The sequence below is a fragment of the Nyctereutes procyonoides genome, unplaced genomic scaffold (assembly GCF_905146905.1).
Source record: "Nyctereutes procyonoides isolate TBG_1078 unplaced genomic scaffold, NYPRO_anot_genome, whole genome shotgun sequence".
In the NCBI taxonomy this organism is placed as follows: domain Eukaryota; kingdom Metazoa; phylum Chordata; class Mammalia; order Carnivora; family Canidae; genus Nyctereutes; species Nyctereutes procyonoides.
Window position 1 is genome coordinate 43719124 of NW_026575146.1, and position 21003 is coordinate 43740126.

The 21003-nt window shown below is 43.9% G+C and overlaps 1 protein-coding gene across 1 annotated transcript; it reads right to left on the reverse strand.

Moving 5' to 3' along the window:
* Positions 1 to 4480: 4480 nt before the first annotated feature.
* On the reverse strand, positions 4481 to 11510 carry LOC129500004 (spermatogenesis-associated protein 31D4-like). Its single transcript, XM_055310156.1, has 4 exons — positions 11313 to 11510; positions 9596 to 9641; positions 8990 to 9050; positions 4481 to 8684 (listed from the first exon to the last, which is right to left on the reverse strand). The coding sequence occupies exons 1-4, from the start codon at positions 11502 to 11504 to the stop codon at positions 4481 to 4483; spliced, it is 4503 nt and encodes a 1500-aa protein (XP_055166131.1). The 5' UTR covers positions 11505 to 11510.
* Positions 11511 to 21003: the final 9493 nt, after the last annotated feature.

Below are 21003 nucleotides of genomic sequence, written 5' to 3' on the forward strand. Positions count from 1 at the left end.
AAATTTACAAAAGTAGATAATGGTGCTGTAAGAGTATTCTTTTTCTTAAGAAATGCACACTGAAATATACAGGGAGAAAGTGCTTGATGCATGAAATGTATTCTCAAATATTCACGAATGGATGCATATTTTTCACATGCATATACCTGAGTTCCTACACAGAGAGAGGAGGAAAGGAGATATAGATTGTAAATAGGTCAAATTCTTAATAGGTATCTGGATAAAGACTACCTGGCTTTACCGTCGATGCAACTTTGCCACAAGTTTTTTTTTTTTTTTTCAAATATATACTTTTTAAAAATGAAGTTTACCCAACCTTTGGGATTTCTGGCTTTGATTCTGGCAGCTGCTGCCTCCACCATACCCAGACCCCAGACGTGTGCAATGCCAACTTTAAAACAGTTGTCCCAGGTTCTGTCCCAGGCAAGAAACCTGGGATCCTCTGCACATTTGAAGTATGCTAACTTTTCTACAAAGTTTTACAGAATATTGGCAAAGAGCATCAACGTTCCACAAAAGGGGTGATTTTTAAATTGTATGCATGAATTAATATTTACATAAACATAAAACAAAAAAGACCAATGATTCAACATGTTTACTACACAGAAACTCTCATTTCTTTTTTATCTAGGTGCCCAGGTTGCTCTTCTTCTGGATTTTACAGTTGTGAGTTGGTTTGCCAGCACTTTGCTTTTGCTCTGCTAGCAAGTTACCACTCCTCCACTGGATTTCCACCTTGCAAAATTGTGTTGACATCTTTTGTTTTATATGTTCCCCTTCTTGCTATCCTTAAGTATTTGTTTTTGAATCCTTTCCTTGTTTTTAATAGCCTTATTGAAATATCGTTCACATACCATACAATTCACACATTTAAGTGTATAGTTCCATGATTTTCAGTCTAGGCACAGACATGAGCATCACTACAGTCCATTTTAAAATGTTCATGACTCCAGAGAAAAAGATCTGCAGTTTTTTTCTATCATTCCCTCTCTCCTCATCCCTCGGCTCTAAGATCAATCGACTTTCTGTCTCTATTCTGGACATTTGATGTGGATGGCTTCTTTCACTTAACATGATGTTTTCAAGGTCCATCCGTGGTGTGACAGGAGTTTGAATCTTATGACTAAGATAGCTATGAACCTTTGTTTACATGTAGAATTATGTTTTCATTTATCTTGAGTATACACCTAGAAGTGGAACTGCTGGGTTACATGATAAGTCTCTGTTTCACATTTGGAGCCACTGCAAGACTGTTTTCCAAAACAGCTGCACTGTTTTCCATTCCCACCAACATACTATGGGGTTTCTGATATCTCCACATTCCCACCAACACTTGTATTATCTTTTCTATTCTAGCCATCCTTGTAGGTGCGAAGTGCTAGCAAATACTGGTTTTGATTGGCATTTCCCCAATGGCTAATGATGTGGAGCATTTTTTCATATTATCGTTTACTTTTAAAGGCATTTTGGGAAAGAGAGGAATGTTTGATGGACTGTGTTTAACTTGGAACACGTAGTTCATTTGAACAGTGACAGGAATATTTTTCTTCTAAATATTTGAAAACACATAGAACAGTGTCAAGTCTTTGTCAACAGGTACAGTGATCTCTTTCCATACATTTTTGCATGTTACAGTTACTGTGAGATTAAGGGACGGTGAAATGGTGCCCTGAAATTGCTCTGCAAGTTTACTTCTTGTGTGGAGTTGAGGAATTCACTCAGTGGCTCCTTGGGGTTGACTCAGTGCCTTTTCATCACCAATGTTGCATATACGTCTGTGGTGAATATGTTCCACAGGTGATAAATATCAAAGAAATGTGAGAGCTTTGACATGGGCATATAGCATATGTCCAAGAGATGAATGGCAAGATGTTTAAATGGGCTTCTTCACTTTAGTGTAAAAGATGGGATAGATCACATCTGCTAAATGATAATAGAGCAAGTTGGGTGAGCGATATGTGTGAAGTTACACTGCTCTATCTGCTCTTTTAGATGTTTAAACATTTCTGTGGCAAAATTGTTAAATATAAGATATTGAATGTCTCATATAGACAAGGAAGGGTGAAGGGGGATATCTGGCAAGGGTGCATGAGTCCACCAAGACTAGAATTTAGCTATCTTTCAATAAGGACATTTTAGGAAGTAGATTTCCATTGAAATTGGGAAGGAGACCTCTTTCCACATAACAGGAAGGAAAAGGAAAATGAGAAATGGGAAAATGTTTTTTGGAAGGTTTTTGTTTTGTTTTGTTTTGTTATGTTTTATGAGATGCTGCCATGTCACGGCTTGACTGCTCCTCTGTGAATGGTGGTCCAGCACACCTACTAGGCAAGTGAATCTGGCCTAAGTTTGAGGAATGCGAAGGAAATTTAAAATAGATCTCAGGGACGCCTACATGGCTTAGTCTGTTAAGTGTCTGCCTTCAGCTCAGGTCATGATCCTGGAGTCCTAGGAGTGAGCTCCGATCAGCAGCGTCTTCTTTTTTGTCTCCATCTGCCACTCCCCGTGATTGTGCCCCTGCTCTCTCTCAAAGAAATGTTAAACAAATACATCCGAGTAACACTGGGGAGAGAATGTACTAAGGAAATAGTGACTTAACTCCATTTATTTGTTCACGTGTCAGGAAGACTGGCATAAGCATTTCTGGAGTGAATGAATGAATTCCAGGGACTGCTGGGGCTGACTTTCCTGTGGCATCAATAGACCCAATTTTGAGATGTGAGACATAGTCCAATAGTAATCAGTTACTTACTGAAAGGCATTTCTAGAAAAGGCAGAGAGACAAGATTTTGCCAGATAGGAAGAACTGAAGGGGATTGACAGGGTGCACTTGTACTGCAGGCTTTTTTTTTTTTTTTTTTTTTTAATTGTTGGCAGGACACATCCCCATAGGAAGCCTGCGTCTCCCTCTGCCTAGGTCTCTCATGAATAAATAAAATCATAAAAGAGTTGACGTGATATCACGTTATCCACAGATGTTAGAGCCTGCATTACGTCATCACCTCCTCAGGTTCCCTGCCTGAGGCCCCATTGCACTTACAGTCCCTCTCAGGGCCACGAGCACACTCTTTCTTTCTGTGGCCCTAGGGTGCAGACACTATCGGGTCAATGATAAGCCTGCACAAGAAGATACACTTGTGGTAGTGAAAGAGGTAGCCGACTTCTGGTGTTTTGTTTTAGCCCTGAACAGTCATGCATCTCTCTAGACTACCTCAGGTGCTCACTAGGACACCCACCCCAGTTTTGAGTCCAGTCTCAAGTGGTGTTGCCTTCTCTCCAGAACCCTACTATAAATGTGGCTATGTGTGTAGGCTTGGCCTAGAAAATGCATTCCATGGAGGTCCATGGTAAGCCCCCAAATATCTCTACTCTGGAACACGGTCTAGAACTCACCTCAAGTTCATAAGTTGCAGGTCTTCTGGGGGAGACCTAACATGGATCCACTAAGGCCGTGAATATCAAAGGTGGTACCTCCCTCCTGAGAGGTGAACTATCCATACTGAAGGCAAGATCTTATACACTGCCACCAAGCATGGAAGAAGAAAGGCACCAAGCCCACCTTCCCCAAAAAGGGATGCCATGCCCAGGTATTGAGTACTGGAGGGACAGCCCCATGCCGTTTTGGTATAAAGCATCAGTAGGCTGTGCTGTGCTCCAAACTGCCTCAAAGTGGTGGTGCCTGGATCAGATTGAAGAAAAAGTGGAGCAGGACGTGGTCATGATAGGGGGGTGATGAGGCATTAACCTTCGTTCCACCAGCAAGGTCACTCCTCCACCTCTTCATTTCGTTTAAGGCATCTTACCCTGGGAGGTGGTGTCTGCCTGAGAGCTAAGTGATGCTTTTTCTCTGCGGAAAATGAGGAAATGCCCAGGGAAGGGAAGCACTTCCAGTGGAAACCTCCATGTCAAGTTTAACATGATCCACTTGACAGATGCTTAAGCAGCATCTCTGTTCGTAGACCCTATCCCAACCATCCCAAGGTCAACTGTGATAACATCCCCCCACCAAACGCTCCCATTCAGACTTTACCCAGCTGTGGGATCATCTGGTCACTGAATTCTAAGTAATGATTATGCCACTGTACCACAATAACTGTGAAAGAGAAACAGTCGCCTAATCGTTATTTTCTGAAACTATTCCTGTCTTTGAACCTCCTCAGGTATAGAACAGTTGCTCTAAAGAGTATAAAACACTCAGTGAGGAGAAAGGTGTGGGAGGCTAAATGTTTTCAGTAAGGCTAAGCTAAGGCGCAGGAGACAGAGGCCATCTCCTCACACTTCATCAGAGAGGAAATTGGCTTTTGGGGGCACATGATAGTTCTCAAGAGCTAAAGGACATTGGTCACCTTTCAGAAGCCAAAGGGAGCAATCAAAAACAGCTGAACTAACTCCTTCCTTTCCATGAGCACAAGCCCTGAGTTACCCAAAACCCATGCCCCCAGTGCAGTACACAGAAAAGACACCACTATTAGAGAATTATTTATTGGTGAGTATCAATATTCATAGGGGATTGTTGGGGGTGGGAAGTCTTCCTGCCCTGGAAATTCTGGAGAAGAGTTTTATGTCTAAAGAGCAGAGACAGACCTCTGAACACAGAGCTTTTAGCAGCCAAGAGATTGGCCGGAGGACCCTGGCCACCTGGATGCCTGCTGGTGGGGGTTGGGTGGGGCACAGGCTCCCTGTGGGGCATGGATAGGGGATACTTCTGACACAACGGCTGGTCCTTAAATGCCACAGCTTTCTGGGGGCATCTCTCCTTGTCTCTGATCTGTCCAATACTTCTAGAATGACCTTGGCCACCAAAGACAGCTTCTTGGTGGCAAGACTTGGTATCTGTCTCTTTACAGGAGGGAGTCCTGTAGTTGAAAGGATGCCCCTGGACAGACTGTGCCTGGGCCTGCACTTGTGCTTTTGGCTGAGTTTTCCCAAACTTGGTTGGGGAGGGTAGGGGCTGTTGAGGGCAGGTGATATCTATTGCATGCCTGCGCCCCATTTCCTCCTCTAGAACCTTCCCACCATCTGTCATGATTTTCTGATCTTCGGTCATCCCAGTAAAGGCAGTTCTACCTTTAACTAGGCCTCGGCTTTCCACAGATGATTGGGGGGTGCCCTTTACCTGGGAGTTTTGCCTTTTGCATTTTATCCCAGGATTAAGCCATTGCAAAAAGGGATTCATTTTTTCTCTGAAAAGGCTTTCAGGACAAGGCTGATCCTTCTGTGATACGGTCTGGGAAGGCTTGCTTTCAAGCTTCTTCCACCGCACATCCTGAGTAGGGAAACTCTTCTTCAATGCCACGTCCTTAGTAGGGAAACTCTTCTTCAATGCCACGTCCTTAGTAGGGAAACTCTTCTTTCTAAGTTGGGATGTTCCCAATTCTGCATCCCATCCACCAAGCTCTTCTGCTTTGGAGCCTAGAGGGCTCACAGTCACTGCAGCTGGTGGGGGATTCTTATTCTGGTGCTTCCTTAAGACATGCTTAGAGAACCAAGGGTCCTGCTGCTGTTCCATACTAACTTTGGTGTCCTCCGGATGGACACGCAGCACCTGGGAAGCTCCTATGTCTCCACTGATGATACCCGGGGCATGAGTCAGTGAGACCTTGTAAGTCAAACTATTTGAGGCAGCGGGCAGGCCAGTGCATTGGCCGTGGACCCGGCTATACTCCCTGTTCTCCAGTTTAAGCTTTAACTCAGACAAGAGTTGTTCTTTAAGTTTTGATGATTTAGGATCTTGGAGAATTGATATGTTTTGGGAGGGGCTTTGAATGGGAACAGTACTTCTGACTTTGTTCTGATTCACATGTAGCTTGCTGGTTGTCAAGATATCATTAGATCGTGATTGATGAGCATCAAGTTCCTTGGCCCTGAATATCTCTCTGGACACTGTGGGCACAATGACAGGTATCTTTTTGCCTTGTTGCATTTCTACTCTCCCACTGGAATATGCACGCTTATCCTTGGGCTCATGCCTGGCCCCAGCTTCCCTTGCAGGCTGTGTTGGGGGCCATCTGTTGGCTGGGAGAGTCTGTCTCTGACTCGCTCTGCCTGTGGTGTCATGTCTGATAGGTGGAAAAGTCTCTCTTCCTTCCCTAACTCTCTGAACATCCTCTGCAAGCTCTTGGTTGATATGAGAGGGTGATTCCCTTGCCATTCTCTGTTCTTCCTCACCCATAGTTGAGGTGGCAGGGAGAGGACGATCCAGGATGGGGGCTGAGTTTGCTGATGCTTTGTCTCCAAGGAGAGATTTAGAATTTACGTCAGAAATCAGGTTTGTTGAGGAACAAAAGCTAGAATGAGTTGAGGCTTCTCTCAATTTAAAGAGCTGTATGGATTCAAGGACCCTGGGGGGTAGACCCCATATCATCCTCATACAAAACCTTCTAATATGGGCTTCCAGCATTTCTTGTGCACTAGATTCAACAAAGCTAAGCTCCTGGAAGGTATTCAGGGTGTAGTCTTCACCCACTGATGGTGGCAAACTTCTCTGTTTTATTTCAGTGTGGGATTTCTTCGAAAGAAGCAACATCTGCTTCATAGTATGCCATGAATTATGCACAGTCCCAGGGAGCCGACCCTCATTGATTTCCTCAAACTTTTTGCTCAAGTGTATTCTCAGGACATTTTCAAGTTGTCTCTGACCTGCAGTGTCCAAAGACTTTGGATTTTTCTCTGATGGGCTCCTAAACTCCTTCTCAGAATCATACCCTAGATCGTTATCTGAAGAGTTCTGACTCAACAGATGATCTTTGGGGCCACTCCCTGGGTTGTGTCCCTGATCTTTCCGCATGTCAATGTTCCCTAGCTGAAGCAATTCTGAATCCCGCTCATAGCTTTCAGATTCATTCAGGTTACTGTGACTCTTAGAGATCCATGTGGGTCCACGAAAGCGCTGGCACTCAGGTGTCTCTGAAGAATCACTCGGAGGCATCATCAGTGACACAGACTCATAGATCCTGCGGGGCAGGCCCCACCGGTGTTGGATGAGCCTCTTTCTAAGGTGATGCTCTAGCTCCTTTCGAAGCTCTTCACTGAGAGGAAACTGCCCAGGAAGGATAGAGATTGCAACACGGGCCTGGGAGGCCGGGCGTTTAATAGAATGGTTAGGAGCTGAAGGACAAAAGTCCTTGTTGGATCTTTGGACCACAGAGGGTAAACCCCACACACTTTCCTGTTGCTTCTGCAACACATTCCATTCCAACCTTTGCATTTCAGAGGATAGGAGAGGCTCTGATTTGTGCTGGGGTCTGTGAAAACACACTCCACAGATCTTAATCTGGGGTAGAGGACCAGATGGCAGGACTGGGAGTGGGGATTTAAGATGGGTTTGGGGCTGGATCTGAGTGATAGGTTGGGACTGGTTCTCAGGCAATGGTAGAGGAAATGGATGGGGAACTACTGGAGATTCCTGGCCTGTGGAGGTATTTGAGACCCTACTGAAAATAAAGATTGAGGAACAATCATCCGAATCACGGGCAGCGGAGGACAAGGACTCACTATGCAGAGTTGGGAGACCCCAGAAGAGCTGGATAGGAGTTTGCTGTAAATGGCCCGCCTCTAAGGTTGTAGGATATGGGGGCTGCCGATGCACAGGCATCTCCTTTGATTGGTCTTTGCTGCTCCAGATAGGAAGCAAGCCTGACAGGTCAGGCTTATAAGCTATTGACCCCAGCATTTTCCCCAATGAATTTGGTGGGTAGTCTGGCTTAAGGTTTTTTGGAAGAGAAGAACCCCCTTTCATGTCCTTCCACATCAGGAGGTCACTCTTCTTTTGGACTTGTTTCTCCAGCAGGGCCAGGACATCGGGGCTGAGAAGTGAGCGGTTACCAGGCTCCATAAGGTTGGCTGCAGGGTCTCCCCTGGAAGAAGCCTCTGAAGAATGGAGGGCCAGAAACTCTTGAGGGAAGTGACATGGAGCCAAGGTTGAAGGGAAAAAGTCTTTGGCATGAGTTTGCCACCGAGGGGAGTCTGAAATTGACAAGCTGGAGTGGTCAATACCTGTGTTCGTTGTGAACAGGTTATAAGTAGATAACCTACCAGGGCTATCTGCAGATGAGCTCCCCGGAACAGGCTTCACTGTGATGGAAAACGACTTAGACTGAGCTGCAGTTATACTGCGGTCTGGTGGTGATACAGACAGGGTTGGTGATGCTTGGGGACAAGCAGATGAATCAGTGGGATTTGTTGTTTGGGAGTGCTCCGGTAAAGGGTTGAAGATGGTATTCAGAGACAAGTTGGCCTCTGGTTGGACAAGAGAATCCACTGTCTGAGCGTCATGTGGTGGGACTGGGGGAAAGGCAAGGGGCTGGGGTGAGAAATGGTCCATAGGGAATTTGGAATGCAAGGGAGGAAAATACTCTGGTGGCAAAGAATCACCCGGTGGTGAGGGTGGAAATAAGTCAGTCAAGGGGGTCACTGGGTTAGGTGAGAAGATGGAGGCAGGTGGTGGGGAAGGTTCAGACAGGGAAGCTGATAGGTCTCCTGGAGGGACTGCTGAGAAGGCAGGGGACAGAGTGAATGATGAGTCAGTCACAGGAGCTGTGGAAGCCAAGGGAGTAGCATCTTCCAGGGCCTCCGGGAACAGCAGTCGATTGATCTCGGCAGTTGTGCCATTACACACTTCACAGGAGGGGTCTGGACATAACAGTCGACGAAAGTAAATGGTATCATGATGCCGGCCTAGGGGACTGCAGGAGACAGGAGGTACAAAGATGCAACCAGGAGCACAACAAGCGAAGGAGGACATGCTGGCCTGGCAAGGGAGGGGCCACCTGGTGCCTGCTGCCCTTTCACAATGCCCCACATTTATGAATTCACAATGCACTCAGTAGCCTTCACCCCCAGGCCTTCATTCACATACCGCCCCCCCCCCGGTTACTATGGGTAACGCGCCCCCTCCCGCCCATGACTATGGAGGCTGCATATCGAATCCCTGCAATTGCATAAAACATGCTCCAAGAGGGATCAGGATAGAAGGGGAAAGACTGGTCACCTTCTTAAAACAGAGAGAAGCTTCCGTGTCTTCTCCACTTCTCCCTGGTAGCATCTGTAGTCTGGGAAACCAGGAGAATGGGTTAAATGTAGCGAAGGGAGAAACCTATGTATTAATACAGGAATCCCTTAATGTCACACCCTTGGGATATTAAGGTCTGAAAGCCCCAATAATCAGTAGACGAGGTCAAATGATCAATATGTGAACCGGTTAGTATTAGCCTGCGTCATGTAGGAAGTACTTTCATGCACATTATCTCATGTGATGCTGAGATGACCTCTGTGAAGCACACAGCATACACACATTCCTCGGGGAGGAATCTACAGCATCCATGAGGGATGCTCACAAATAAGGGCCAGAAGTTCTGACTCTTGACATCTCACACGGCCACCTCATGGACAACCCTCCTTGCCCAGGTGAATCACTGCTTCATGCTCTGGGATGGGCAGAGTAGGGAATCTAAGGGTCTCGGGTTCCAAGTGCTCTCAGCCCTCTGTTTCTGAGGGGGACTATCAGCCAACATCCTCAGATCATGGACCTGGCCCTCACGGAAAGGACAGGAAGGGTCACCCTTGGAGAGTTCAGGTGGGATAGGCAGAACCTTACCTTTCAGTGGCCCGCCTTTCCTCCTCCTCTTGGCTCTGCCCTGACCCTAGAACAAAAACAAAAGAATGAAGGGTTGGGACTCCTCTCTCTCACTCTTCCATCAGAAATGGAGACACTATCATCCAGGAATAGTAGGGATGATTTTAATCAATAGAACTGTGTGTTCCTCGCAAAGGTGATAAAAAGTTTTCTATTTACCCTGGATAATTGAAAGGACGACTTTGTGAGGCCCACAGCTGATATTCTCAGTCAGAAGTCCTTCGATCAAGGAGGACATAGAACCTGAAGCCTGAACTCACATCTGTGTTCCCTCAGGGCAGGACCCTGTGTCCTATGACATAGCTCTGACTTCAGTCTGTTCGCAGACGCTCAACACTGTGCTCCAGATCGCCCAACACAAAGGAAGACTTGGTCGACTAATGCCTGATGTGGGAATGTGACTCATGGTCAGGAGCTACAGAGCTTGCTTCTGTCATATGGATTCCCATACTCTCTAAATAACACAATGTAGGACGAGAGAATCCCTGAGTGTGGGATTTTATTGAAGACTCGCCACCACATCAGATAGCCTGTGACTTACAAATAGAAACCTTAGTCCTTCCTTAACCCTTAGCCCTGCTAGATCTCTTTTCCTAGAGGAGTGACAGTCCATTCTTACCTTAGACTTCCCATCTTAAGTGTCTCTCTGACTTTACCACACTCTTGGAAGTTGGGATAAGAAATGGAAACCATAATAATCTGGGTTGATGGGCTCCCCCAGAATTCCTTAACTTGTGGATGGATTTGGTTCTCCAACGTAGAAAAGGAATCCCCAGCAGATAGAACAGGAGCAGAAGGAGCACTCCGCACACATAAACAGACAGGTAAAGTTAGGGTCATTCTCTAAGCATGTAGAGACACAGCTCAGACACGGTTCAGTATCGCGATTCAGAAAAGGAAAACATTCCACTTTTGAAAATCCTTTTTCTGAATCACAATGCTGCCTGTAGGCAACTGAGCTCTGAGTGTGCAGATGCTAAATATAAATACTCCCGAGGCTTACAGCACAGGGCACTGAGGAGTACAAATGGTTTCTGAGGGTGTAGGGTGGACAATCAAGAGGGTGTCGGCAGCCTCTCCCTCACCTGCCACCCCAAAGAACTCTTTACATCCTACCTCAGTACTTCAGGTCTCCTTCCTATCCTGCCATCCTAATATCCTACTTTCATCATATCATACACATCCCTATATGTACTTTTTCACTTGTTCCGTCCATTATTATTTTGAGTCCCCCTTGACCTTGTAGAGAACTTGGTTGGTGTCTTACCAGTTAGACCGCCTTCGAAGTGCATGTCTACCAGGAATTTTTACTTGGAACCTGACAGTTACACTCAGGATCACCTATGTACTCAAATTCCCCTGTCCTCTTGAATGTTTTTGCCTACAGGGAACCAAGAAATAGACCCTGAAGTCTTGTACATGTTCCACAGCAACATGAGTGGTATTTTACCCAAGACCTGCCAATGCTTCAGATAGCTTGTGAGTTTCAAATAAGAAACCTTCGTCCCTCCTTAACCTTTAGGCCTGCCACATCTCTTTCCTACAGGAGTGACCGTCCATTCTTTCTTTACACTTCCCAATCGAGTTCTGTCATTGGCTATACCAAACCCTCTGGGAAATTGAGATTAGCAATGGAAACCCTAAGAATCTGGGTTGAAGGCTCTCCGGGATTCCTTACCTTGTGGATGGGTTTGGTTTTCCAACAAGGAAATGGAATCCCAACCAGACACCTCAGGAGCAAAAGCAGTACTCCCCACACAAAGACGAAGGTGAAATGACGGTCAATATCCAAGAATGTGGAGCCAAAGCTCAGAGATTCTTTTCTTCCGCTATTCAGAAATGTGAAAACATTCCAGTTTTCAATCTCCATTTCTGAATCCCAAGGCTGCCAGTAGGCAACTGAGCTCTGAGTGTGCAGACGCTGAATATATATACTCCCGAGGCTTACATCACAGAGCACTGAAGAGTCACAAATGGTTTCTGAGGGTGTGGGAGGGGACAATCAAGAGGTTGTCCACAGCCCCTCTCCCAGCCACAAGTCCAAAAACCTCTCCACCCTTCCTCAGTCCTTCAGGTCACCACTCGACCCTGCCATTCTACTTTCCTACATATCATCCTACTTTTCTACTTTCATCATATCATACATGTCCCTATATGCACTTTTCTGCTTCTTCCATCCATTAATACTTGGGTTCCCCCTTGACCTTTTGGAGGCCTCTGTTTGTGTCTTACCAGTTTGACTGCCTTCAAAGTGCATTGTCTACCAGGAATTTTTACCTGGACCCTGACAATTACACTCAGGATCACCTATGTACTCAAATTCCCCTGTCCTCTTGAATGATTTTGCTTTCAGTGAACCAGAAAAAGTCCCTAAAGTCTTGTACATGTTCCACAGCAACATGAGTGGTATATTACCCAAGACTTGCCAATGCTTCAGAGAGCCTGTGAGTTTAAAATAGAAACCTTCGTCCCTCCTTAACCCTTAGGCATGCCACATCTCTTTCCTACAGGAGTGATCGTCCATTCTATCTTTATACTTCCCAATTGAGTTGGTTGTGTCATTGGCCTTACCAAACCCTCTGGGAAATTGAGATTAGCAATGGAAACCCTAAGAATCTGGGTTGAAGGCTCCCCGGGATTCCTTACCTTGTGGATGGGTTTGGTTCTCCAACAAAGAAATGGAATCCCCACCAGATACTTCAGGAGCAGAAGGAGCACTTCTCACACACAGACGAACGTGAAATGATCGATCAATCTGTAAGAATGTGGAGCCAAAGCTCAGACATCTGTCTTCTCTACATTAGTTCCCTAATAGTTATACAAATCCCTTGTCAGTGACTTGGGGCACTGTAATAGAAATCCTGTAGACTGGGTCATTTAAACAACACACGTTTTTCATAGTTTTGCTGGCTGGGAAGTGCAGGTTGCAGCCACAGGCAGATTCAGTGTCTGTTGTGCCCCACTTCTTGTTTCAGAGACAGGTACCTCTTCTCCTTACAATCCTCATGGGGCAGAAAATATGTCAGAAGGGGTTTCTGGGGTCTCTTTTCTAAGGGTACAAGTCCCATTTATGAGGGCCCCATTCTCATGACATAATCATTTCCTAAAGCCCCCATATCCTAATACCATCACATTGGGATTAGGGTTTCAACATAGGAATTTAGGGAGGAGCACAAATGTACAGTTCATACCAGTCCTCAAAGGCCGGGATAGGTTGCAGTGTGCTAAGCTATTGATCCCCTCAGTCTTCTGGTGGCAGAGTGGGGCCCAGGAGTGTCCCAGCCTCGGTGCAGAATCTGGTCTTGGAGAGTCTCACCGGATGCCCTTGTGAACACTCTAAACATAATCTTTTCCTAAGAGTGCCTTGCCATGAGAAAGTGTTGAGAAGCTACACCCTATGTCACCATCCCATCCCCAGGTATGTTCAAATTTCAACGACCTGTGACACTTTTTCCAGGCTTCTTTTGTAAGGTTCAAATAATCCCAATAATTCCCTCTACTCCGCCTACATATTTCAAAACTCTTTATCTTCATGACTGCTGTCCTCTGAACTGCCTCCTAACTTCTCATGTCTTTCTTAAACTGTGAAGCCCTTTATTTGACACCTCTGACCTAGCACTATTAACTTGATCGTCTATGAAAGGGCAGGACAGCCTTCACCCTGACCCAGCAGAGTCTCCTTTCAATTATGCAGGAGCACGTAACCTGCCTAGAAGGTAAAATCTGCCAAGAGGTGTCACTCCCTCCTCACCTTGACATGCAGTCCCGGCCATGTTTTCATTTCATAAATATTTACTTTTGGAAACCAAAAAGACACAAGTACCTGTAAGTCCTGGTCTCTGTCCTTAAGGATATCACGCTATTCTAGGGAGAGCATACACAAGCCAAGGATTACACAAGTACACAGGACAGGCATCCTGGCGCATTTGTGAATTGTCAGCTGATCTCTGGACAGATGAGCAAAGTGACAAGTACTGAGGGTCGTAAATGCTCAAATGTTATGCTTCTTAGAATGGCAACTCTGCATGTTGTACCTCTCCTAATCTTCTAATACAAATTAATGATTCTTGGGATGCCTGGGTGGCTCAGAGGTTGAGTGTCTGCCTTCGGCTCAGGGCATGATCCTGGAGTCCCGGGATCGAGTACCATATTGGGCTTCCTGCATGGAGCCTGCTTCTCCCTCTGCCTGTTTCTTTGCCTCTCTCTCTCTGTGCCTCTCATGAATAAATGAATGAATGAATGAAGAAATAATCTTTAAAAAAATGACTGATTCTTTGAGAACATCGTCAGAGAAAGGATTTTCTCCTTTAAAAGTGCATATTTTGGCTAGATATCCTTATGAACATTTATGTGCATTGAGTTAAAACATTTTTCAGAACCCAGTAGAAGTTCCTTCAAAATTGAAAGGAACAAGACATTAAAGGTACATCAGATAGATAGATGATAGATAGATAAATAGATAGATAGCCACCAAAGCAACCTCCCCTTAAATTCACTAAGGGAGTTTCACAGCACTTAACTTCTCTATGCTCCTATCAAGTGTAAATTATTTGCTAATTTATAAAGCATTTTACTGGAGCAACCTCACATTTGCCCCATGATGTAAGCAGGACAGGTATCATTATGTCCCTGTTATGAGAGAACAAAACTGAAAACTCAGAGAGGGTGACTTCTCTAGATCACTCAGCTACTAAGCAGCAGAACGCTGACAATGAAATCCCCAATGCTCTCAACACCTCTATTTTAAACAATATTCAAAAGCGATTTCCAAAGCAGTCACCCTATTTACTCCTAAATTAAAGCAGCTCTGTGACTAAGAATCTTCACTTTGTCCATTAAATCCTGACAAATTTGTGAAGAAAAGTTCTCTTTATTACTCTATCACCACATTAGGTACTTTTTCCTTTTCACTCTTGGCACCAATGTCTGTATTGGTTTTCTCTGAAAACCTGCTTTTTTTGGTATAACTCTCAGTAAGGTGTAAATGAATAACAGATTTTTAAATTTTTAAATGCCTTCTTGGGAAGGCATCTCACACACTATATATACATCTTACCCCTAAGTCTTATAAGAAAGCTTTCACAGGAGCATCTTAAGCAGCCATGCAGTGATGGCAGGGATGGCCTATGATACAGTGAGATCTTCACACCAACTCCATGACAACTTTCTAGCTGACCTGTGTCACCACATAAGTCTGGTTCTGGATTTTATACTGCACTTGGTTATATGGTCTCCAAGGAAGATTATTTTCCAAAAGCTCTAGTAGAATAATTTGCTTCTATTTCAAGAGACTCCATATAGATAAGTCTAGATAAGCCGTTGGCTTAGGATTTCCATATGCTCTCCATTTTTAGGGACAGTCCTCAGTGCTCCCTCATTGCCATCCCTATCACTGTCCCTGGGATGAGCCACATGGGGACAGCTGCTTTCAGGCTTGAAGAACAGATTCTGGGGCAAAATCCTTTAAAACTGTATTTAAAACAGTAGCTAGCTGTAAGATGTCTCTCATCCATTCACACACTAAACTTATTGAACTCTACTATGTTGCATTGGATATTTCCAGTAGAAATATCAACAAAACAAGGTATTGCCTCAGCCCTGGAGCAGGTAATAGTTTAGTGAGACCTGCAAACAACTATAATAAAGTGATATGAACCTTTTTTTTAAGTGATATGAATCTTAAAGCAAGTAGGAATAAGAACACAATGGAAGCACAAATAAAGCAGTAATTAATTCTGTTGCCAGGAAGGAGTAGAGAGAAGGGTCAGGGAAAATTTTATAGCTGGTGCCAAGTGAGATGAGCCTTGTGAGCTACTCACAGGATTTCTTCCTCTTCCTCTCCCTCTTCTCCTTCCTCCTCCTCCTCTTCTTTTCTCTGTAGACTTTATTTTTTAGAGGAGTTTTAGGTTCACAGCAAAATTGGGCAGAAAGTGCAGAGTTCCCATATGCCCTTCTGCCTCCCTGCCACACACAGAACCTTCCCCCTCTCAATATCAGGAACCAGAATGGGGCATTTATGGCATTTATTGCAATCAGTGGGCCTACCAGGACACCTCACATCATTCTCGCTCAAAGTCATAGTTTACACTACAGTTCACTCTTGGTGTTTTACATTCTATGGGTTTGCGCAAATGTATAATACAGTATATCCTCCATTGTCCTATCATGCAGAGTAGTTTCACTGCTTTAAAAATCATCGATGTTCTGCCTCTTTATCCCATCTTGCCCCCCTAATCCCTGGAAACCACTGATCTTTTTACTCTCTTCAGAGAGGTTTTTTTTTTTAATGATTTTATTTATTTCTCCATGAGAGAGAAAGAATGAGAGGCACAGATATAGGCAGAGGGAGAAGCAGCTCCTCACAGGGAGCATGATGTAGGACTCGATCCAAGGACCCTTGGATCACGACCTGAGCTGAAGGCAGAGGCTCAACCACTAAGCCATCCAGGTGCCCCCAGAGTTTTTCTTCCAGACTTGTCATCTAGTTGGAATCCTACAGTGTGCAGCCTTTTTAGATTTACTTCTTTCACTTCATGATATGCATTTAAGGTTCCTTCATGTCTTTTCATGATTTAATGTCTCATACCTTTTTAGCCCTGGGATAATATCCTTTGTCTGGATGTTGATTTATCCATTCGCCCATTGAAGGACATCTTTCTTGGTTCCTAGTTTTGGTAACTATGAATAAAGCTCCTACACACCTTCTATTTTTAGATCATTTTAGTGAGATGTAATACACATACCATATAATTCACCCATTAAAACTGTGCAGTTGGGTGGCTTTTAGTGTATTCACAGTGTTGTGCATTCATCACCACGATCATCTTTAGAACATTTTCATTTTTCTAAAAAGAAATTCTTTCCCCATGGGCTTCTTTCACCTTTCAATCTTCTCATTCCTCCTGCCTCCACCCTACGTTACCCACTAATCCACTTTGTCTATTGATTTGTCAGTTCTGGACATCTCATATGAGGAGAATCATACAATATGTGGCCTTTAGCATCTGCCTTCTTTCACTTAGCATAATGTTTCAAGGTTCATCTATGTTGTAACATGTATCAGTACTTCTCTCTTTTTATGGCATATCATATACCATTGTATACATATACCATGTTGTATTTATCGATTGACCAGTTGAATATTTGAGCTGTTTCTATGTTGACTTTTATGAATAAATATGCTACTTCTGTACATGTTTTGGTGTGGATGTAGGTCTTCATTGCTTGCTTATTCATTTTTATGGTAATTTAAAGTCATACTTCCTCTAAGCCTGTTGCATCCTGTGATTTGAATAGTAAAACCATATTAGGTTCCCTATAAAATGAGATTTCTGGGGTCTAAATGCAACTTTTATCAAGTATCTGGGTGCTTTGATTTGCCCTCCTGGCAATACTCGCAGAATTAGCCCTTGAATCAACAGGGATGATGGGGACGTGTGATTTTTAAGAGTAATGAACACCTTATGTTCTCAAGGATCTATTCTTAGAAAGTCAGAACAGGGTGTGGGAAGAGTAAATGCACTCCAGCCAGAGGGAACACAAGCAAACCTAGAACATATATAAAAATACATGTGGTCACACTAAGGCATGATACATTCCAGAGGATGAGAATAGCAAAACAATAGGCTGAAAGGTAGAAAGGGAATTAACTGTGAAAGCTTTTACATGACAGTTTTAGAAACCTGAACTTTGTACAGAGGGCAGTGGGAAGCTTCATAACCAGAAGAATGGCACACTCTGTTTTGAAGGATGACTGTCAAAAGAGAAGCTGGTTGAGAGTTCATGAGGAAATATGCAAGTTCATCACTGTATCACATAAGATTCCCTTGCAGATGATAGAAAACTGGATGAATTCTGGCTTGCTTCATTTCAATTTATTGACATATTTCTCTGCAATATAGGAGTAGATCAAGCTTCTGATTCCCTACCCCTACGTTATGCCTCCCAGTGTTGACTCATTCTCAAGACACTTCTTACTTATAGTCACGAGATGGCATCCAGCCAGGAGAAACAGAACTCATTGTCCCAGTGTTCTTGACTTCAGTCCCACCATTCAAGTGAATGGCACCAGCTCAGGTCATAGGAACACTCCTGAAATCATTACTGGGAACCGGAGAATACTATTGGGCTGGTCCTAGCCAGTGCTACTCAAACTGTGGTTCATGCATAGGTACTGGTTCTCACATCCTTGTTACCATCTGCAACAAGTATAGAAACTGAGGAGGGTTAGAAACTTCTATTGCAATGTGACAGTAATTGAGTCCGATAATGAAAAGCGGTGGCTTGTATTTTGTTTGTCTTATTTTGTGTGTCATTTTTTCAGTGATTTCTTTGCATCATTTTCTTTTATGCAAGTATCAGCCCATGGTGGCTGGGGGGAGTAGGGGAGGAAGCACACTGGTCCCTCACCAAATGTCTGAGAAACTATGGTCTGATGTAAATGCCTCACTGTGAAGTCTGGGAGTGAGTCAGCATTCTGGAAGCACACAGGGAGACTTTGGGAAGCTCCTTCCTTCCCTTGTGCCATGAGAGGGGGCAAAAATAAATGTCCGCTATAATCGTGAGACCTAATTGGAGAGGGTAGGATACCCCCAGGCTTACTTCAGCTCTTTCATTTTCTCATGCCTTCTTCCACATTAACCTACCCTTCTTCAGAGTCCCTGATAAGAATTTACTCTGTGTAAGCGCTGGGTGTGGCCATTTTAATAAGCTAAACATTCCATCCACATTCACCTACCCTCCCCATTGGAACTTTTAAGACTAGAATCAAAGTATTTGAGTGGCTTTCCTAAACCATTATGAGAAAAACGACGTTGAGTGAGACTAACACAAGGTAATTTCTAAACTGAGCCAAATTCTTTAGCCATGCTTTTGGCACTGAGGTCTGGAAACCCCAGAGCCCTATACGAGGTCTAAAGGAAAAAACAAATGCTGAAGACGAATTTCAGGGATCTCATTTTCTCATTAAAAATACACTTTAGAAAATTATTATAGGTTAACTCGGGAGGGCTGTTGAATGGCAAGGAAATATGTGCAACAATTTGGCAAATTTAGCTTTCATTTCTTCCTCTTTCAAAATAAAATGGAAACAATAACAACAAAATTAAAATAAAATTTAAAAACCATAATCTAAAAGAGAATTTTGATTCTTTTTGTAGTTAAAGCTCTGCAATTAAGGTTTTGCTGGAAAACAACCTGTGCTTGGAATCTCAGTGTCCACAAAGGGGAATACAGGCACAGATTTGAGATGTCTGCTGCACTCAGAGCTGGAAATGACCTTGGAAAACCTTCTAGTCTGGCTTTCTCTTTTTACACAGCAGGTTTACTTCTTCTGTCAATAGTCTTCTCTTTCACGTGTGTGGGCATGTATATATGTGTATATGTGTGTATGTGTGTATACGTGTATTTTCTCTCAGAAGGCTTATAATATTGGAGTCTACACAGCTTTAACATAATTCAGATGCACAATATGAGACTCCTTTCTTCCTGGGGTCCTAACTCAGCTTCTAGTATGAAGGCAGGTGTTCAGTAAGCATCAAAATTTACACTGTGCTGCCTCAAAATGTTAACTTTTTGCCTAAGTGAACTTTACAAACACTAGAGATAGTAACCTTTTGTGAGTGAAAATCTAATGGAAACCTAATGCGTGCATTCATACTTTCCCGAATCAAATTCCCTGAATATAATATTCCTTTATGACCCAATTCATCTAATAAACAGCTGTGGTACTCCAGAGGAGTGGGGGTATAGGTTCCAGCATATGCACACAAATGCATAACAGCCTCAAAACCTACAGTTGTGAAAAACATATAGCCATCACCTGGAATTTAACGGATTACTTCTTTTTTTTTTATCAAATCCATACAGAGTACAAAACTGACTTATGACAGAATGACCTTTAGCAGGGCACAGGACTCTTCTTAAAAGTTAATGTAGCTTAGGTCACCCCTGCAGGGGTGAGGGAAGGAACTCTAAGAAAAAATGGAACAGAACAAACTCATGTTTGATGGGTACTAAATATGTGTCCCAAACTCTCACTCATTTCATTTCTTAACTCTTTGGTTAGGGAAGAAATATTTTTCTCATTTTACAGATAACGGAACTCAGGCCCAAGAGACTAAATAACTTGCCCCAGGCCACAGAGCAAAAGGTAAAAAGTGAGGCTATGACCGAACTTGCCATGGTCCCAGGCCTGTATCTTCACTCCACACCAATGGTCTCAGAGGGCCTCGAGACTTGTTGCTTCTCCTTCGTTATCATACTAACAGTCATGTCTTGTGATAGAGCAAAAGTCCCCCAAAATTCCTGGGTTAAAACAAAGGACATTTTGTTTGCTCACAATTCTGCAGTCTGGGCTGGGCTTAGCTGGGTGGCTCTTCTGATTTTCTACTCAATGGTTACTCGTATGGATGTACTCGGCTGGTGGGGCCTGGGCTTGGCTGGGCTTTTTTCCCATGGCCTCTCCACATGGCTCCAGCAGGGTCACAGAGTCCTCTATAGAGCAGATCAGGGCTCAGAGCCCAGAAGCAGAACTTCTCAGGCTTCCCATATAGATACAGGAAGTAGTACAGCATCACTCTGCCACTTCTAGACTAAATAAGTCACAGTCCCTGTTCCAGTTCAAAGACAGAGGACTACATAAGGGCAAATACAGGGAGATGTGATTACGGGGACTCAGCAGTGTCACAGGGGTCACCCCCGACACTAAAGTTTGCTGTGTTTTCTGTTCCTTTTCATTTTATGTCTAGTTTTCCTCTCTTCTCCTGTTTCTCCACTGTCCACTACTCATTCTTGGTTTTCCTGCATTGAAACTGGCCTTCCTTAGCCAGCTGCAGAGGATTCTTACCTTCACATTCACATCCATGAACTGACCAAACTCACATCATGTCAACTCTGGTCTGGAGGTCCTCCTTCTTTGCAGCTCAGCTGTTCTACCAACAGAGATTCCTTTGTGGGTTTTGGTTGCTGTTTTGCTTTGCTTTTGCTTTGCTTTCCCACCTGGCTCCAATGCTGGAAGTATAGCTTAAAGGGAAAGAAGACATTCCTGAGTCAAGAAGCAACTTAAGTGAATACATGTCAATACTTTGCCCTTATAAATACAACCTAGAACTTGTGATCTGTAGTTTTACCTGCAAGAAGGCAAGATGCTGTGTTCAAAGACAAGTCAACAAATCGAAGGTTACCATGTTTTTTACATGCCTTAATATTCTTTAGCCATGATTCACCAGGGCAGAGAAAGAAGAGAGGGTCACAGAAATCAGATAAGTCCCAACATTACAATTCTGGTTCACAGCAGGTTGCTTCTTACATGTGGCTAAGAAGAGATCAGATTACATTTCCATTCAATCATTCAACCTGTCTGATCACTG

Bases quoted from the DNA above. Each gene is read 5' to 3' on its own strand.
- LOC129500004 (XM_055310156.1), bottom strand. From the start codon at position 11,504: ATGGAGATTGAAAACTGGAATGTTTTCACATTTCTGAATAGCGGAAGA. The intron at 9,051-9,595 runs GTAAGGTTCTGC...CTGGTTTCCCAG, and splicing joins GAAAGGCGGGCCACTGAAAG to ACTACAGATGCTACCAGGGA. The intron at 8,685-8,989 runs GTGACCAGTCTT...TGTCTCCTGCAG, and splicing joins CTTCTCTCTGTTTTAAGAAG to TCCCCTAGGCCGGCATCATG.